The 16,451-nt window shown below is 39.1% G+C and overlaps 1 protein-coding gene across 1 annotated transcript in view; it reads right to left on the bottom strand.

Annotated features, from left to right (window-relative positions):
* The window catches only part of NSMAF (neutral sphingomyelinase activation associated factor), a 45,426-nt gene extending 29,293 nt beyond the window's left edge, over window positions 1–16,133 (bottom strand). The window contains exons 1-6 of the mRNA XM_033052474.2: window positions 16,030–16,133; window positions 5,569–5,658; window positions 5,394–5,472; window positions 5,235–5,302; window positions 5,113–5,149; window positions 2,320–2,370 (exon numbers count right to left, since the gene is read on the bottom strand). Coding sequence (XP_032908365.1) covers window positions 2,320–2,370; window positions 5,113–5,149; window positions 5,235–5,302; window positions 5,394–5,472; window positions 5,569–5,658; window positions 16,030–16,082 — 378 coding nt within the window. The 5' untranslated portion in view covers window positions 16,083–16,133. The remainder of the gene's footprint in view (window positions 1–2,319; window positions 2,371–5,112; window positions 5,150–5,234; window positions 5,303–5,393; window positions 5,473–5,568; window positions 5,659–16,029) is intronic.
* Window positions 16,134–16,451: the final 318 nt, after the last annotated feature.

Below are 16,451 nucleotides of genomic sequence, written 5' to 3' on the forward strand. Positions count from 1 at the left end.
ATGTTTTTTCTTTACAAATATCTCTTCCTTGTGGAAAGCTCTCTGTGCAGTATTTTGTCTGTTGTTTAATACAATACAGCTCAATAGCTCTGAAGTGAAGAAGTTAATGTAGTGCAAATATCAGTAAATGTCTAAGTAGTACCTGTTCTGCCTATTTTAATATCAGCTATTTTAATATCTATTTTAAACATATGCAAATATAGAACTAGCAAATGGTACGTTACATTTTAAACAGCTATTGTATTTCTCATAGATGAAAGACACCAGCACAAGATGAAAGACACCAGCACATCAAATCTTCAAAGACTAGGCTAAAAAAGTTAGTCATTGCCATCTACATAAGCAGTTTTGAGCTGAAAAGATCCCAAATTCAATCACAGCCTATTTTGACTAGTCCTTTGCAAAAGCCTCACTAACGCATTGACCAGCTTATGTGGCACACTCATTTTTCCCCTACAAAGTTTTCCCAGCTTTCTTAAGTGTCATTTTACAGTAGACATTCCTGGTTTTAACTTAAATATATTAAAAGTATGTCTATGGATCAACTGGTACTGACTTTACAAACAAGTCACATTTAGCAAAGGTTGTTGGATCCTTTCATGACTCCTGAATGTAGCATAAAACTGCATCAACATATTTCTGTAGTGTTTTGTGATTTCTCAGGCTAGACTTTTAAAAAAACAATCAAGTGATCAGTATGATTACAGCAAGACACTGGTCAGTAGTTACAACTGGATTAATTTTAAACTGAAGAAAGGAAGACATGAAAATTTAGATGATCTTCAGTGTAATGTATGTGATCTGAGCTGAACTGACAGAGATGCAAAAGGAAAGCATGCTTCAAAAATCAAATGGAACTGGATTATAGGGAGATATGAAATTCATCAGCAATTTAGATAAAAGCCTTGCAACATTTCACCCGAGTATTGTTTTTCTTCAACAGGAAAAAACATAGCTCTTCAAATCCTAGTGAATGGTCTACAAGTATTGCTTACAGTCAACAATGTGACAGTTTTTGTGAGCAGTTGTCTCTGTAGCTCTCCAGCCATATTCAAAGACAACAGCTCAGTATTTTGTAATTGATCTGAAACCACCAAAGAAAGACATGGAAGATAAAATGTATTACTCAATTCCGGCACTCAGTGACATATACGGAACTGGCAACAATTCAAGTAGAAGATATTCAGCAGCAATAGAAAAAAATCAGAAAAGATTGAAGGTGAACTAGATTCCTTGTTTTAAAACACAGTAACATAGCTGCACTTCAGCAAAGTAAATTGTGATGGCTAACTGTCAGAAATGTTTTAGCTGTGAATGAATCATAACTTAGGAGAAAATGAAGTGGAAAGCTTTCCAAACAACCCTTTTCATTCTTTTATTTTCCACTGTGTTAGCGGTGGGACAAGGTATTTGTCAGATACTTAAAAAATCTTGCACATGGTTGCAAAACAGATCATGGAAGGACCAGAAGACAAAATAGGTTCAACACATTAAGAATTACCAGAATTAAAAGAAAAAAACCCAACAAAACAACAAAAAACAACAAGAAAAACTTTAAAGTCCTAGTTTAGAGGCAGATCTAATCACAAACCAACTGAAAGAACTTGTTGAGAGAGCAGAGATCCTCTCTTGCCTGTTTGCTGTTCACTACAGTAATACAAATTTATGGACCCCATCATTCTTGAAGTTTCTTACTTGAACAAATACATGGAGAGATAGAATTCTGCCTTCTTCAATTCTTGGGCAAAATGTGAATTAACTCAGCATAACAAAAGTTTTGCGTTTGTGTCTTAACTAATCTCACAGATTAAGCAAAGAACCCTTACTTGTAGGTCTTGAAGCCTCGAGGCTCAGAATTGGAGCCAGACCGACTGCATCAGCAGGAAGCAACCAGGAAGCACAACAGAAAGGTCCAATTTCTGCTGTGAGCAGCCCTGTCTGGCACTTCTTTGAACTGAGAAGCACTTGGATGGGAAATTTCAACTAGCAATCCCTCATCTCAGGTCTGAGCAGAACTGAGAAGAAGCCAGGATGCAGTGTCCACTGTACATGAGCAGTCAGCTGATAGCTATGACTGTTGAGCCCATAGAGTTGCACATAAGGTAAATGGCTAGTGTCAGGTTTGCAGCATGTCCTCCAAGAAGTATCAGAAAGCCATCACAGAAGAATTCAGATATGTTTTTTCCATATGCAATTACTTTTTTAAAAAAAGTTTTGTCATATTCCTCAAATGATAATCATCTTACTCTTTCAGAAATGAGAACATAAATCCCTACAAAACTCCAGATTGCTAAGAGCAGTGAAAAAATACATACTTACTCTTACTGTTTTATAGGGTGCAATAACATTTCTTTCTTTAATGAGAAAAACCTGAAAGAGTAACAGATATTACAGATTCACACCTTAAAAATTAATAAAATTAATCAGAAATACTGGTAAATACAAAGCTAAGAACACTGTTTAAGCAAGTAAAACACTGGGTTGTAATATCCTGCTTTAACTACTCCAGATAAACTGCAGAAAAACAATGAGTTTTTATATTGCAAAGAGGGCAAGAGTACAATTTAGTTCAGAGGCTTACTTATACAGTTGATTAGTGGGCTTTTATCCTAATCATATGACCTTCAAGGAGTTGCAATACTAAAGCAAATACACACAGCTACATTCAGTGAGGCAGATCCTCCCCCTCTTTTAGTGGCTCAAGGTTCTGTCCAAACAGGAATTACCCCAGACTGGCAATTCACAACATAGACTGTGCAAACTTTCTCAAATGAATGCCTTTCTTTTGCTGCTAAACGTTTTGCTTCCAGCTCCAACTGCAATGAGCACCAGATTTCCTCCCTCATCCAATACCAAGTTTTTGAACAGTTTAATTTCTCTGGTGCTAGCCTCATCCCTGAGAACATCTTTCCTCTCCAAAACCCACATAAAACTACTCTCCTTCTTCAGAACATTCTCACCACTCCTATAAAAAGACATTACTGCTAGCAAACTAATTTGCATGCTGTGCCTTACTATCCACTATCTCAAGGGTGACAAACCAGAAATAAGTTGTGGTTTTGATGTTAGTAGAGAAGGTTCAAACTTGCTAAATCTCAGGTCTAAGCTCAGGACTGGTTCTGAACTAAAGAAAACACACAGAACTGCTGTGTTGGGGTGACAACTGCATAACCTACTGTGTTCAACTCCTGGCCCAAGAGACTTGGCTGTTCACAGGTCCTTTTGCAGTGCCTCAGTTTCCTTCCCATAGGTAGCACACCTGTGGCTCTACACTCCAAGGCATCATGGCAGCAGCCCCAACTTGCCAGAATGGGTGATACAGTGCTCTCTATGCACATTCCTTCTGGCTGCTACATAAAGCCTACCTCATTCCCAGCAGCTGACAGCAGAGCCAACCTTCACGACACAACTGCTCCAAGAAACATCCAGCTAGCAGAAAGCAAGCGGTAGCCTTAGAAGCCTGTAAGCTCAACATGCCTCTCTAAGTGCTACACTGAAAAACAATGGCAGTTAGTGTCTTTCATCTGACATAAGCATTTACAGACCTGAATCAGGCCATGGGAGAATCAGAATGAGAAACCTGCTTCACATTCACTGCTCTCCTGCAGGATAACTATACTGAGTACTCCACATTACATAAGAAAGAGACATAATTGTTTGACTTTTTTTACTTACAAGATGAGCATTTTTTCCTCAAAAAATACTGAAATAATCTCAATTTATTATTCCCATTTACTATATTTTAAAGCCATTAGTTCTAAATTGTCTGTTACATAAAGAAAAGCTGCTTATCCAGCTACGTACTAACAATTTTTTCTGAGTCTAAAAGGCAAAGATGTTTAAGATGTTCCAAATATTCCCTATATGTAGTTTCCTACAAGGCCAAAAATTCTACTTAACCATATTTTTAATTGGATCATGATCTGTCTTAATTACAACTAGTGACCACTTGACACTTGGAAATCCATATGCCCTTTATACAAAATACCAGCATTTATGATGCCACCCAAGTATTTAATAACATTTCCTCACATACAGGAAGATGACTGGCAAGTTACAAATGCGAGGAGTGGGGGGTGCTAACCACACTTTCCATCTTAAAACTTAATTCCTCTTTCCTACAAGATGTTTCTTATAATCACTTGTTCTTCAGAACATATAGTAATGATGTATGGTGCAAGCATTGCCTGGAGGAGTTAGAAATACTTTTTTAAAAATCACTCAGTACACGAGAAAACCTGCCAACTCAAGAAATAGATTACACAGTATTTTCCACAGAAGCAGTTTCAAAATTAAATTAAATATCCTGATTACTACAACACTAACCACAAACTTCTCTGGCACAGACAGTATTAAATACTTGAATTTGTTTTTTGACTGCAGCAACATGTAACTGAGCAAGGCTATCAATCTTGGGCATTGGTAAAGACAGATTTTAGAAATATACAAGAATATTTAAAAATGCATTTCCTGCCTCAACTCTGTTCTATCCTGAAAGGAAGATGTGAACTTTTTTTTTTATAGCTTTAGAACACCTATCAACTGAAATTTATCAAAATTTAACGTGCAACTCTTTGGTTAACTCTAAGAATGAATACATTCACCATCACAACTCTTGACTGAAACTTGAAGACAATATTTCAGGACTACTTCTGCAATCTATTTGGTGGACACACAGCACAATCAGGAGTTTTCACAAAGCTGAACTGCAGGGACCAAGATGGCTTTGCTATTACCACAGTACACTGCAGAAAGTAGATGAAAGCATTATAACAAGACCAAACTAAAGATTATTAATAACAAGGTTTATTACAGTCTCTTCTCCTTTCTCTTTCAATTCTAAGGTTTCCCTAAGCTCCATTATAAAATGCAGGGTAAAAAGTTCAGTTTATTGAATTAATGATTTAATGAAGTCGTTAAGAGTTTGCAATTTCCAGCATCAACAGTTTCACATTAATGCTAAGGTTTTGACACTAATTAGTTTTGTTTTCAGTGAATTTCCCATTCTTGGACTACAGCTTTGAGGAAAAATACCATTAAGGAACATAAGCTTGCTCATTTATGTAACCTCACCCATTTATGCATCAAGAATCTATTATATGCAGTTCTTACCTGGCTACATACAACAGAAATCCCTCCAGATGTATCCCTAAAATGTAAATAAGATATTTGAAATGATGGGGGGTTGGGCTTGAAAAGAAGATAAATACATACAGTATCCCAAATTTACCTACCGTGTGAAAGGGTTATTTGCTTCATTATCTTCTGGGGCTTTTATACTCGTGCAATCCCTCAAGGGTATCTGCAGCACGTTAAAAAAATACAAAGTCTTTCTTAAAAGCTTTTAAAAGAGAATCTTTTGTTACCAAGAAATTTAAGTTTGCACTGCTTACCTTGATAATGGGCTGGATATTGTCATCTGGTTCAAAAATAATTGACTTTGAGCAGATTTTTAGGGAGCCTCTGAATTTTCTAAAAGGAAAAAATGAAAAAAATAGTTATACTTTTGTTTGGGATACATGAGCCTAGAATGACTCCAGTAAATTAAGGTATATAAGAGTTTTGTACCTTTCATCTTTGCAATCTTTATTTATAATATGATTCGCTGTGTGCTGTTCAAAGTAGTATTCTTCCAAGTTAAGAAGAAGCAGTGAAAACCTGCAAATTAAAAAAAACAGTTTTATTCCAAGAGAAAATACCATAACAGTTAGTACTCTTAATAAAATGTATTGAGTGTTTGGGAATTTTTCACTGATCTCTTTGTTGCACTCCACACCCCAATAATGAATTAGTTTAGCTTTTTAAAATAACAACTTACATGGAAAATTTGTATACACGTGAAGAAGATAAATTGATGCTCTTCCAACACATAAGGTTAGATATTTGATTCTGGTGTTTTAGGTGGAAAATATTCGAATATAGCCAGGCTTTCTGCTTTTGCCCTGATCAATGTATGCCAGGAAAAATATGCGATGACACAAAAAGGAACTAATCACTTAGAATGGACGGAATAAGATTGTTTTGAAGCTAAGCCAAATTACATTGGTCTAATATGTTAAGTGAAAACACTGGCACAGATTTTACAACACAACTGAGTCACTTGACAGATGCCCTCTGAGGAAGCATTACCTTCCTCACATTTTGGACTTTCTCTGTACCTCTGTTCAACCCTCAGGAAGCCTAAGGGACTAATGTGATTAACAACAAACCTCAACAACTACAAAACAAGAATGGGAAACTGAGGTCTTCAAAAATATTTAATTGTAGGATCATAGTAATGCCAGTGCTGGTACCAAGTACATGCAAATAGGCCAGATCAGGGAGAACATGAAAATGCTTTCTCTACCAACTTAACTAGAACTGCTACAAGTGATCAAAACTCAACAACATTCTAACAGGATGAACACTCGGTGACTGAGTGTTTCAGTTGTAGAGAATGCCAGTGGATAATGGCACAGTGGGAGAAGCAAAACCAACTTCAGTTGGAAGTACAACCTGTTTGTGTGCATCAGTGATCTGATCTGTACAAGTACTTAGTATTTATTTACACTCACATTTTGAGCTTTTTGTACTTCAATAGAAATGCCTGTGAAAATGCTAATAAACACCAAGTGTCCCCAGAGCAGTATTCAAATGGCAGTAAATATGTCAAGAGTACACAAAATGAACTGAGTGAATTGAACAGTCTGTTCATCAAAAAAGCATATTTCACAATGGAAAAAATAGCATTATTGAAAATACATCTTGTGCACTTAAAGATTTTGTTGTGGTTGTTATCTTAAACAGAACATAACAATAAAGGTTTTACCACAACTATAAGTAACAGTGGGTCTATATACTCAAAACTGCTTGTTTCCAAGATACTTTGTCCTACTGCTCTGCTGCTTTTTCGAAATGGCATATCTTTACTTTCCCCTCTTGAGAACAGTTTTTTTATGATGCCATTGTGTTGGTTTTGGCTTGATTTTCTTTGCAGTATCTACTATGGAGCTTTGTTTTGGATTTGTGCTGAAAACTGTACCCCACCCAGCCAGTGAGGAGGCTGGAGGTGCAGGAGATGAGGGGACACAGCCAGGACAGCTGACCCAAGGGTTATTCTTGTGCCATATGGAATTACAGTAATTTCACAAATACAAGCCACAGCAATTTGACAAAAATTTTGGTGGAAACCCAGAAGTGCGGCTAATACTCGGGGGCGGTTAATATGTGAATAATTTTCTGACATTTACAACCCCAGACGTGCCAGCCAGGGCGCCGAGCCAAGCACCGCCAGTAAAAGCCAGCATTTCGCGATTGTTACAAAGTGTTACTCTGTTGCTCTGGCTCCCTGCAGGCAGCACGGGGGGCGGGGAGAGAGGCAGGAGAGCTCTCTTCCCTCCTCTGCCGCAGCCCGGGGGAGAGACGGGGGGGCCCTACGCCGCCATTGCCACGGCCTGGGGAGGAGGGGGGGGGGCTCTGCCCCCGCCCTCTGCTGCCATGGCGGGAGCAGGGGGTGCTCCGTGCCCGGCCGGCGCCGCGGCGTGAGCGGGGCCGGGGCGAGCAAACCCAGAGGCAGCAGCCAGCCCCGAGCGGCACCACCGAGCTGGGCCACCTGGCCCTGTCAGTAGCCCCTAGCAGGCCGAGCCTGCACAGCCTTAGTTGAGCCAGTAAACCCCCCGCCATGCAGCGGTTCTGTTACTATTTGGCAACTTTGTTGCACACGGGTCCTCGCTGCGAACGACAGAGTGGCTTATATTCAGGTGCGGCTTATTTATGGACAAAGAACGAAATGTTTGCCAACACCCAGAGATGCAGCTTATACTCAGTGCGGCTTGTATTTGTGAATTTACTGTATATTCAGGAGATGAAACATAGTAGCTTCCATGCAGTTACCATTATAGCCCATTTTTCAACATATCATCCAGCTGAAGTCATCCAGGAGAAACTTAAAATTTCTGATTTTGCAAACTCAGATCTTGCAAGTTCTAGCATATTTTTAAAGCTTTTAATAAAGCTATGTTAGGAAGTATAAAGAGCAATTCACCAGTAAAACATTCTTTCTAATACAATAACCATATACATTCCATTTATTATTCACAAGCCAATTATTATCATATAAATAATAAAAATAAAAAGTCAAGAACAAAGGTAGCATCCAGATTTGTATGAAAAAAATCTATTCTTTTTCATCAGGAAACAGCCACTATTGACCTAGGGAACTTGAGCTTCAGAGAAATGGTATTTATGGTCCCACAAATTTTTTTTTTTCCAAAAACCTATAATGCCTGTTCAACAGAATTAATTTCTGAAATTCTTCATTCTTGGGCTCTTTCTTTTGTCTCCACCTATTATTTTAACAAACTCCTCACCTTTTTATATTCTTTCTAAATTCACCTGTTGACAGCACTAGTATTTAGTAGATTTTTAAAGTTTTTTGTAAATGCAGGCATGCCTCATGTATTCAAGACAAGCCATGTTTTTGTATCAAAACATTGGTTGTTATTCACAATAACTACAATATGCTCAACATTAGTCAAAATACATAAACCAAGAGAGTTCTCTTTGAAATTTTATCATTATAACTACTTTTATGAAACTGTTGTATCTTTCTACTTGTCACTTTATAAATCAAGTTGATGCCTTAAGTCAATTCACCTTCCCAAAACCAGAAGCTGCGGGCAAGAATTTGAGGTAATTCTTTCCCCAGTGTAACACTGCTGCTGAACAGATGATTTCATGAAGAAAAGAAAAACAAAAAGGAAAGATATGCATAAAAACTCAAGATGAACTCTTTATATAGGCTAAATAGGTACTGTGGGAAACTGAAGGTTTACTCCTTTTTAAATACCATGCATGCTATCAGCATCCAGTTTATCCTTTTGCTATTCTGTTCCACATGAGTACTCATTCTCCAGGCTTACAGAGACAGCATCAATGCAGAGCTTCTTGCTGGAGACCAGCGACCTCCTGTGCAACGATCTCCTGCTCGCTCACCTTAGCTTTTCTGTCTGCAAAATGGGTTGTATTGCTGTGCTGGAAGCTGTTGAAGCATTTGTCCTCAAACATTGTCCATCATATAGGCTAAGTGCATTTTCCATATTTATCTTCCCCTCCCACTCTCCACAGAGCCTTCCGTGTCATTCTGGAGCCTCTTCCTAGCATTTCTATGCTTGTTGCTACTCTACTTGCAAGTCCATTTACTCTAACTGCACTTTCCTATAGTTTCAGGTTGCAACACTTCTGAGCCACTTCTACAGGCAGACAGAGCCCAGATATCAAATCTCCACAAATACAATCACAAGTCTCTACTTCTCTCAAGCACCCACAGCAATTGCAACAAACTTACTGATTGTCCCAAGACTATGTCACAAAAACTGCTCCTTTTAAAATTAATGTGACACCATAAGTGAAAGCAAAATTTTCAGACTTGCATCTCACTACTGACTAACAAATCTAGACCAGTTCAAGTTACTGTTAATAATGAACTCCGAAAATTATGACGTGTGATCTCTGGAATAACCGTATGGAATTTCTCAACTCCTCTCAGTCTTTACTGCTCAAGTATTTAAATTTCATTTGCCTGTGTTAATGATCCATAGAGTTGTCAAAGAAAAGTCAAGTTTCAGCACATTACTAGAGCACAGTATTTTTATCTTCACAGAAGAAGTATCTTTCACATAAATAAACAGAGCCATTGATAGTTACTGTATCAACAGGGTCTCTCTAGAGAACCATCCATGTACATGATGATACTTCAGGCTTGCCAGGAGGTTTAACAAGTATCTACAGATAGCAAGGGTACAGATCAGTCTCCGGCATGCTGCACAAGCAGACAAACAATGTTGTGAAGGCCTGAAAAAAAATAGGACATCAATCATAATAGCTATAAAACTATAGCAATGGGGATCTTCAATGTACAACTAAGCAGTTGGGCTTTGGGCTGACTGCCTTCCAAAGAACTAAAGAGGTATTCCAAAGACACTTGTGGTATCAAGGTGACTGGTACACCAAATTTATATATATCAACTGCTATGTGTTCGTACAACAACAATTTGTATGCATGTTTAGCATAGATTTAAAAGAGTGATTTGATTCTGCGCATAAAACAAAGACTTAAAAAAAATAAACCAAAAAGTAACAGCAGGCAGAGAATGCATGAGATCGTGTATAAGAAACTGGTTAAACCTGTAAGAGTTGAAAATTATATTTTGGTTTTCAGCCACTGAGCAGCTGTACTGTTCCCAGTGCTGTGTAATTAACAGCACACACTGTAAGCCTATGACTTTGTCAGACTGACCTGGAATAGCAGCCTGGATCAAAAAAAAAAACAATGTCAAGGCAAGCAACAATAAGTAAGTCTGTTCCCACTCTACCCTTCCTTGCCTTCAAGTCTGATCCCAAGACATAAAAAACCCTCAATCTAAGCAGTCAGTCAGGCAAATCATAAATTTTAACTGGGTAATGTACAAAAATACTTTGGTATCTAAAATGAAAAAGGGGTTTGATTTTTTTTCCCCCACTTTTAAATTATCAGCAAGAACCAGCACCTAAAACACCAACCAAATAACAAACCAACAAACAAAGTCAAGTTCTGGTTCTTATATATTTGTAGGTGATCCCTTCAGTTTCTTTTAAACATCTTTGCCTGGTGTTCTAAACCTTTGTATTCCTTTAAGACAGTAATGAACAAATATAAAGTTATTTTTCAGGCAAACAGAAAAGGATCAAGTTTGAGACATTTTTCTTATTACCACCAAGTGGTTCATTTTGATCCATTTTCAAAATTAATAGCTCAATTGTTACTTGAAACTTCCCAAGAATAAATCATTAATGAGTGTTTATTAAAAATCTACTTAGAGAAAGGTAATTCTATAGTTTGCAACTCAAATATCTGTTGACACAAAATCCTTTGAAATCCAGCAATAAAACTCACACCTTCAAGCTTATTACAGGATATTTTAATGCTTGTGTCCTAATAAAAACAGGTTTATGCCCACAAATGTTGTGGTCACAGTGGTATTTAATGGTTTGCAACACACTGATGAAATTAGAAAGCCACAGGCATGTCTTCAGGGATCACTGAAATTTTTTTCTTGTACAATGAACTTGACATACTAGATTATTCCAAAAAAACCCAATATATTATTCTGAAAATGACAGAGACAAATTAGACAAGATTTTCAAAAAAGTTAAAACCCCATGGAAGTAGCTACAAGGATTGAGTCTGCAAGATGTTCAATGCCTTATACTATAGCCTCTTAAGTCCAGTCTTTATCCTCAATGTCTCACCAACAGCAAACAAATCTTCAGAGAACTTCCAAGATTACTGCATTTTCTTATTACATGTAATATTTGAAAAATAGAACTTGAAGGGAAAAAAAAAAGCAGCTTCAGTAACTTTGCTACTTTGCTGGTCCCACACACTTGTAACATCTCGAAAACTACTTGCAGTTGTGGAGACCAGCCAATTTTGACTTAAAAACTATCACATTAGCAGTCAGGCTATAATGCAAGCTTCTATTCAGAGCTGTGGAGTTTTCCCTGGATAGTTTTGCACATGGAAGGGTACATGGAATGCCAGAAATAGTACCATGTGAAGTGGTCAGGCTCAAGAACAAGGTGGTCAGGAATGAGACCTTACCCTCTGGAATGCAGCAAACCCACACAGCAAGAGATGCTGGGAAAGAGGCAGTTTCACTTCCCAGGGTAAAATAAATAGGTAGCCACCACTGTCACTATGGCAAAGCCTTGAGCTTTAGAGTGAAAAGGCACTTAAACTGTTACATGTCAGGTTTAATGCAAATTCTGCACTCAAAAATCAACAGCAGTAGCTTGGAGAGGGAAGAAAAAACATGCTAGATAAGGGAATATCTTTTGTAATAAAACTCACACAGCTAGAGAAACCAACGTCTCCAACTTAAATAACATAAGGAGTTTCCGAAATCCAAAATGGAAAAATTTCCAGCCATAGTTGTGCCTATCTGAGGATATATGTTGGGGGGGATAGGAGCTACAGCAATGGATGATCAGTACAGTGCAGGCACACACATCTCTACATCCCCCCAGATAACTTTAATGAAGGCTTTATTAAGAGCTTTTGTGTTGGAACATCTTCAATCCCCACAAAATATTAAAAGCATACAGAACCTGGTGGAGTAAAGAGTTACTCTTTTAACAGTAAGCACCGACACTTAAGGGGAGAGGTAAATTAAAGCATGTCAACATAATTTTGCTTGAAGACCTATTTCAAATTCCTGTCTTCATATAGTCCCAGAAAGATTATATTAAGAATAACTGAAAAATTCATATGCCAGTCAGTTGGAAGGTATTTTGTTGTGAAGGAAATAAGTATTCCTTTGAGAAGCAGCTCCAGGTAGAAAAAAGAAAAAGGTAATCATCTTGCCAAGAAAAGCAGAACTCACTTCCTTTTTCAAAGAGCTACCATATAATTGCCACTCAGAAAAGGTCTGAGGAATATGAGAAAGAATACACCCCAAGACGCATAGGAAAACTCAGCACTAAGTGTCAAGAAAACACTTGTAAAACTTCAGCTCCTATGATGTCATTCCCAATACACAAGGTTTGGGAGCCCAAAGGCACCCAAACATTCCTAGCATTGTTCTGGGCATGCAGCCAAGAAGCCAGTCATCCTTTACTGACTACAACCTGGGGTTTGTAAATCCTGCCAAGATGCTACAAAATATCCTCCAAACAAAAGCGTGTTGCATTAGGCTTAGTCTACTTGAGAATCTTACTGTTACTTTGCTTGATATGGACCTCCCTCTATACTTCAGTTTAAAAAAGATTCAGACATCCAACAATATCTGGGGTGGGAGAAAGAAAACAAAACAAGGCCACAGATTATTTTATATACCAATTTCACCTATCAACTGAAGCATGGGACTTATTCAAACTGGACAGGAATGACCATGCAGGGACCAGTGCCTTGGCGAAATCCTTTTTATACCACCCAGGAAAGGTACCCATTGATCATGCTTTAAATTCATAATCTGTGATTGAAGTCTTACTGTTTTTTGTCCTTTCATCAGAAAAGCACATACTGGAAATCAACTTGGACACAAGGGTTTCAGGTTTTCAACACATCTCGCACAATCACTTGACCTGAAACTGGAAGTACAATCCTGATAACAGAAGAAACTTGTCAGGGATGAAAAAGCAGGGCAGCCCAATCTAGCAGCAGCACACAGCTATGCAAAACCAACTTTAAAATTAAACCTCCTCCCAACAAGAACAATTATCTATAGGCCAGCTGTAGGACTCATTTGCTGATGTTTGGATACAAGCCTTCATTATGGATATTTTGTCTCAAGAGAGTAAGATAAGGTTACTGATGAGGAAAACAAAAAAAAGGTAAAAAAGAATATGTATGTATATGTATATATATATATATACATATATATATATATGTAAACCCAATGCCCAAGCAACCATCACACCAAAGATCCATCGGCAGCACCTACATGCTGCCAGTAGGTTGTTTCCTGTGAGTGATTTTTCCAGCAGGAGAGATGAACCCCTCACACAGGAAGCGAAGCAGGGTGCAAGACGAAGCAGCAGCACTGTATAGAGAGCCCTTGTATCATCAAGTGTTTACACTTGCCTGCATTTGGGCACACTGCCAGCAGAAGTGAGAAATCAATTTATAAAGAAAGCAAGCCAAAGACCACATCATCATCAAAGACACATCAAAGACCTGAGCCAAACACCACATCATCTAATTTGATGTTTTGTAAGTAAAATTGTTTATAAAAAAAGAATTGCTGTTCATGAAGGATGAATACTAAATAAACTGTCCTGTACATAAGACATTTCATCATTTTCTTGTTTTCTACTAGAAAATGGCATATAGTCAGAAAAGAAGGCTTATGTAACCAGGTATTAAAGTGGAGTAATTGGTTAAGAAGAAGTATTTTTTTTCAGATCACTTAAAACCAATCTGATCTTACTTTCCCCTCCAAAGCAACTGCCTAAGAAGATTAACTTCTTACCAAGTTTCACAGTACTCTTTACTGGAACTTTTACAGCTTAAAGTTTTGTAGGAAGCAATGTACAAGTAACAAAAAAACAAAAAAAATTGCAACAAATCTTAAACCAAAACACACATCAAATGCAGCTGACACAACATTTTAAAATGTCCTGGTCATTTCACTAGGAAATATCTACACCAAGGATACAAATATCAAGCAAAGCTTTCAAGCAGAAGTTGGTATCAGCTACCCAGCACCTAGGTAAAAGAATTCTCAGAACCTGTCCCTTCAATTAAGTCATAGCAAGTAGGCTTTTTGTTGTTCTAAGGTAGAACTACAAGGATAACATTCAACAAAAATACACTGTTTCTGATCTGATATTTCTAAGCTCAAAATATTTTAAATCACTTAAATGCTTTTAAGATTTCCTAGTTGAGAAAAGTACAAGAAAAGAGGGAGGGACTTGATATGGGATACAAAACATATACATTTACTTGAATTTTATATTAATATCAATTGTTAGGCAAGGGAAAGAAACACAGAAATGGGTTTGCAGATATAGGAAAAGCTGCCAGTGCAAATGAGAACGAGACTGATCTTTCATGGAGTGCTCAAATGACAAGCTCAAATAATAAGATCCTGATATGCTTTCAAGTATGAGCAAAGAAAAAACTTTCCATTAATAACTGTAGCTCAATAATGCTGGCATACTGATATGCTGAGTTTGTTCTCAGGGCTTTTTAGAAGAGATATAGATCCCACTTGGGTTCTTTGGGACAAGTCTGATTTTTGGACTTTTTTCTCAGCTCCTCAAAAAAAAAAAAAAAAACCCAGAAAAAACCAAAACTATTTACCTTAAATCCATAACACAGCTAACAGTCATTTACTTGCTTTTCCTACAGTTAAGATGTAGGGAAAAAAATAAATACTAAAATTATAAATAAATAATTAAAAAATTAACAATAATTAAAAATATTTCTCTCTTCTTTCTTCAAACCGGAAGTTTGTCCTTTCTGCCTGCAGCCCCTTACACACAACTGAAACCACAGTAGCCCCCCCACAGCAACGAGATATACAAGAAGACAAAACGTGATCCAGAACACATCTGTACTTCAAAAAAAAAAAACAAAAACCAGACTTCAGAGGAAGTGGTAGCTTCATGGGCTGTACAGCTATGAATCAGAATTTATATGGACAGAGTGAGTCCAGCTCTCCATCATGTGGTTTTCTCATCAACAATAAACAGTGCTGTGTAGCCAGCAGAGACCTGCACCAGGAAGAATTTGCACAGGGCTCGCACGGGACCAGCCTGCTGCTTCCCTGGCTCCTGCAGCAGGAGACAAATGGGAACCCACCAGAGAAGGTGGTGTCCTTCTGCTGTGTACTTCCGACCTACTGCTCTCACAGAGATGTCCCATGTTAAAATATTAAGCTTGCAAAAGGTTTTGAAACTTTTTGACAAGGCAGATACAGCTAAGCCAGACAAACGAAAGTGGGACACTACCTAAATACAAGAGAGTGAACTCAGGATACACTCAAGCATGTGTGATAAGCCTTTGTTGTAGGTTTAGAAACAAAACAAAGATTACAGTCAGCAAGCAGGAACGGGCTAATTGAATTTAACACTTTAAAGAGACAACACAGAGTCTGTAATTTAAGGGCTGACAGTACACTGACTATACTGTTCAGGGAAAAAAAAAAAAAAAGAGGAAAAAAAATCACAACAAACTACAGTGAAGCACAGCTCCATGCCACAAGCACAACTGACAACAAACTAACATACAAAAATCTACAAGACGCTATTTCTCATGCGGTCTATGCAAGGCAAGCAGCATTCCTGTTTTCCCAGGTCCTTCCTACACCCTTTCAGCCTTAACTCAGGGGACCCCTCAGCCACCTGATCTCAGAGCAGTAACAACAGCGAGGGCAGCACAGCGCCCGGGCTCTGCTCCCGGCTGCGCCGCGGCCTCTGCGGAGGCCCCTCCGCCCGCAGCTCCGCCGGGCGCTGCGAGGGGCCGGGCCCGAGCGGGGCGGCCGGGGCCGGCGGGACAGTGCCGCTCACCTCTCCTTGGAGTACAGCTCCCGCTCCAGCCGCCGCCTGCGGATGAAAGCCATGGAGCCGCCCGGCCGAGGTGCCGGTGCCGCCGCCACAGCAGGCCGGGCCGGGCCAGGCCGCGCCTCAGGGAGGCGGGGAGAGCGGGCCGGCCGCGGCCGCAGCCGGGCTGCCGAGCCCGGCCCGCCCCGTTGATAGCGCCGGAGAGGCGGGGAAGGTGGAAGAGGGAGAAGGCCGGGGGAATGGAGGCTGGCGGCGCCGAGGGATCTGCGCCCTCGGCCGGGCTCCAGTGTCGCTGCGGCCCTTCGGGGCCTCCGCGGCGCGCACGGAGGGATGCTCACGCTGTATTACATTGCGAAACAGCTTCGTTACGTGGGTTAAAATAAAAGTTTTAAATGTAGTGCCACCGCAGTGAGATCATGGTGCCCGTA

This window comes from Catharus ustulatus, chromosome 1 (assembly GCF_009819885.2).
Source record: "Catharus ustulatus isolate bCatUst1 chromosome 1, bCatUst1.pri.v2, whole genome shotgun sequence".
Classification (NCBI taxonomy): Eukaryota; Metazoa; Chordata; class Aves; order Passeriformes; family Turdidae; genus Catharus; species Catharus ustulatus.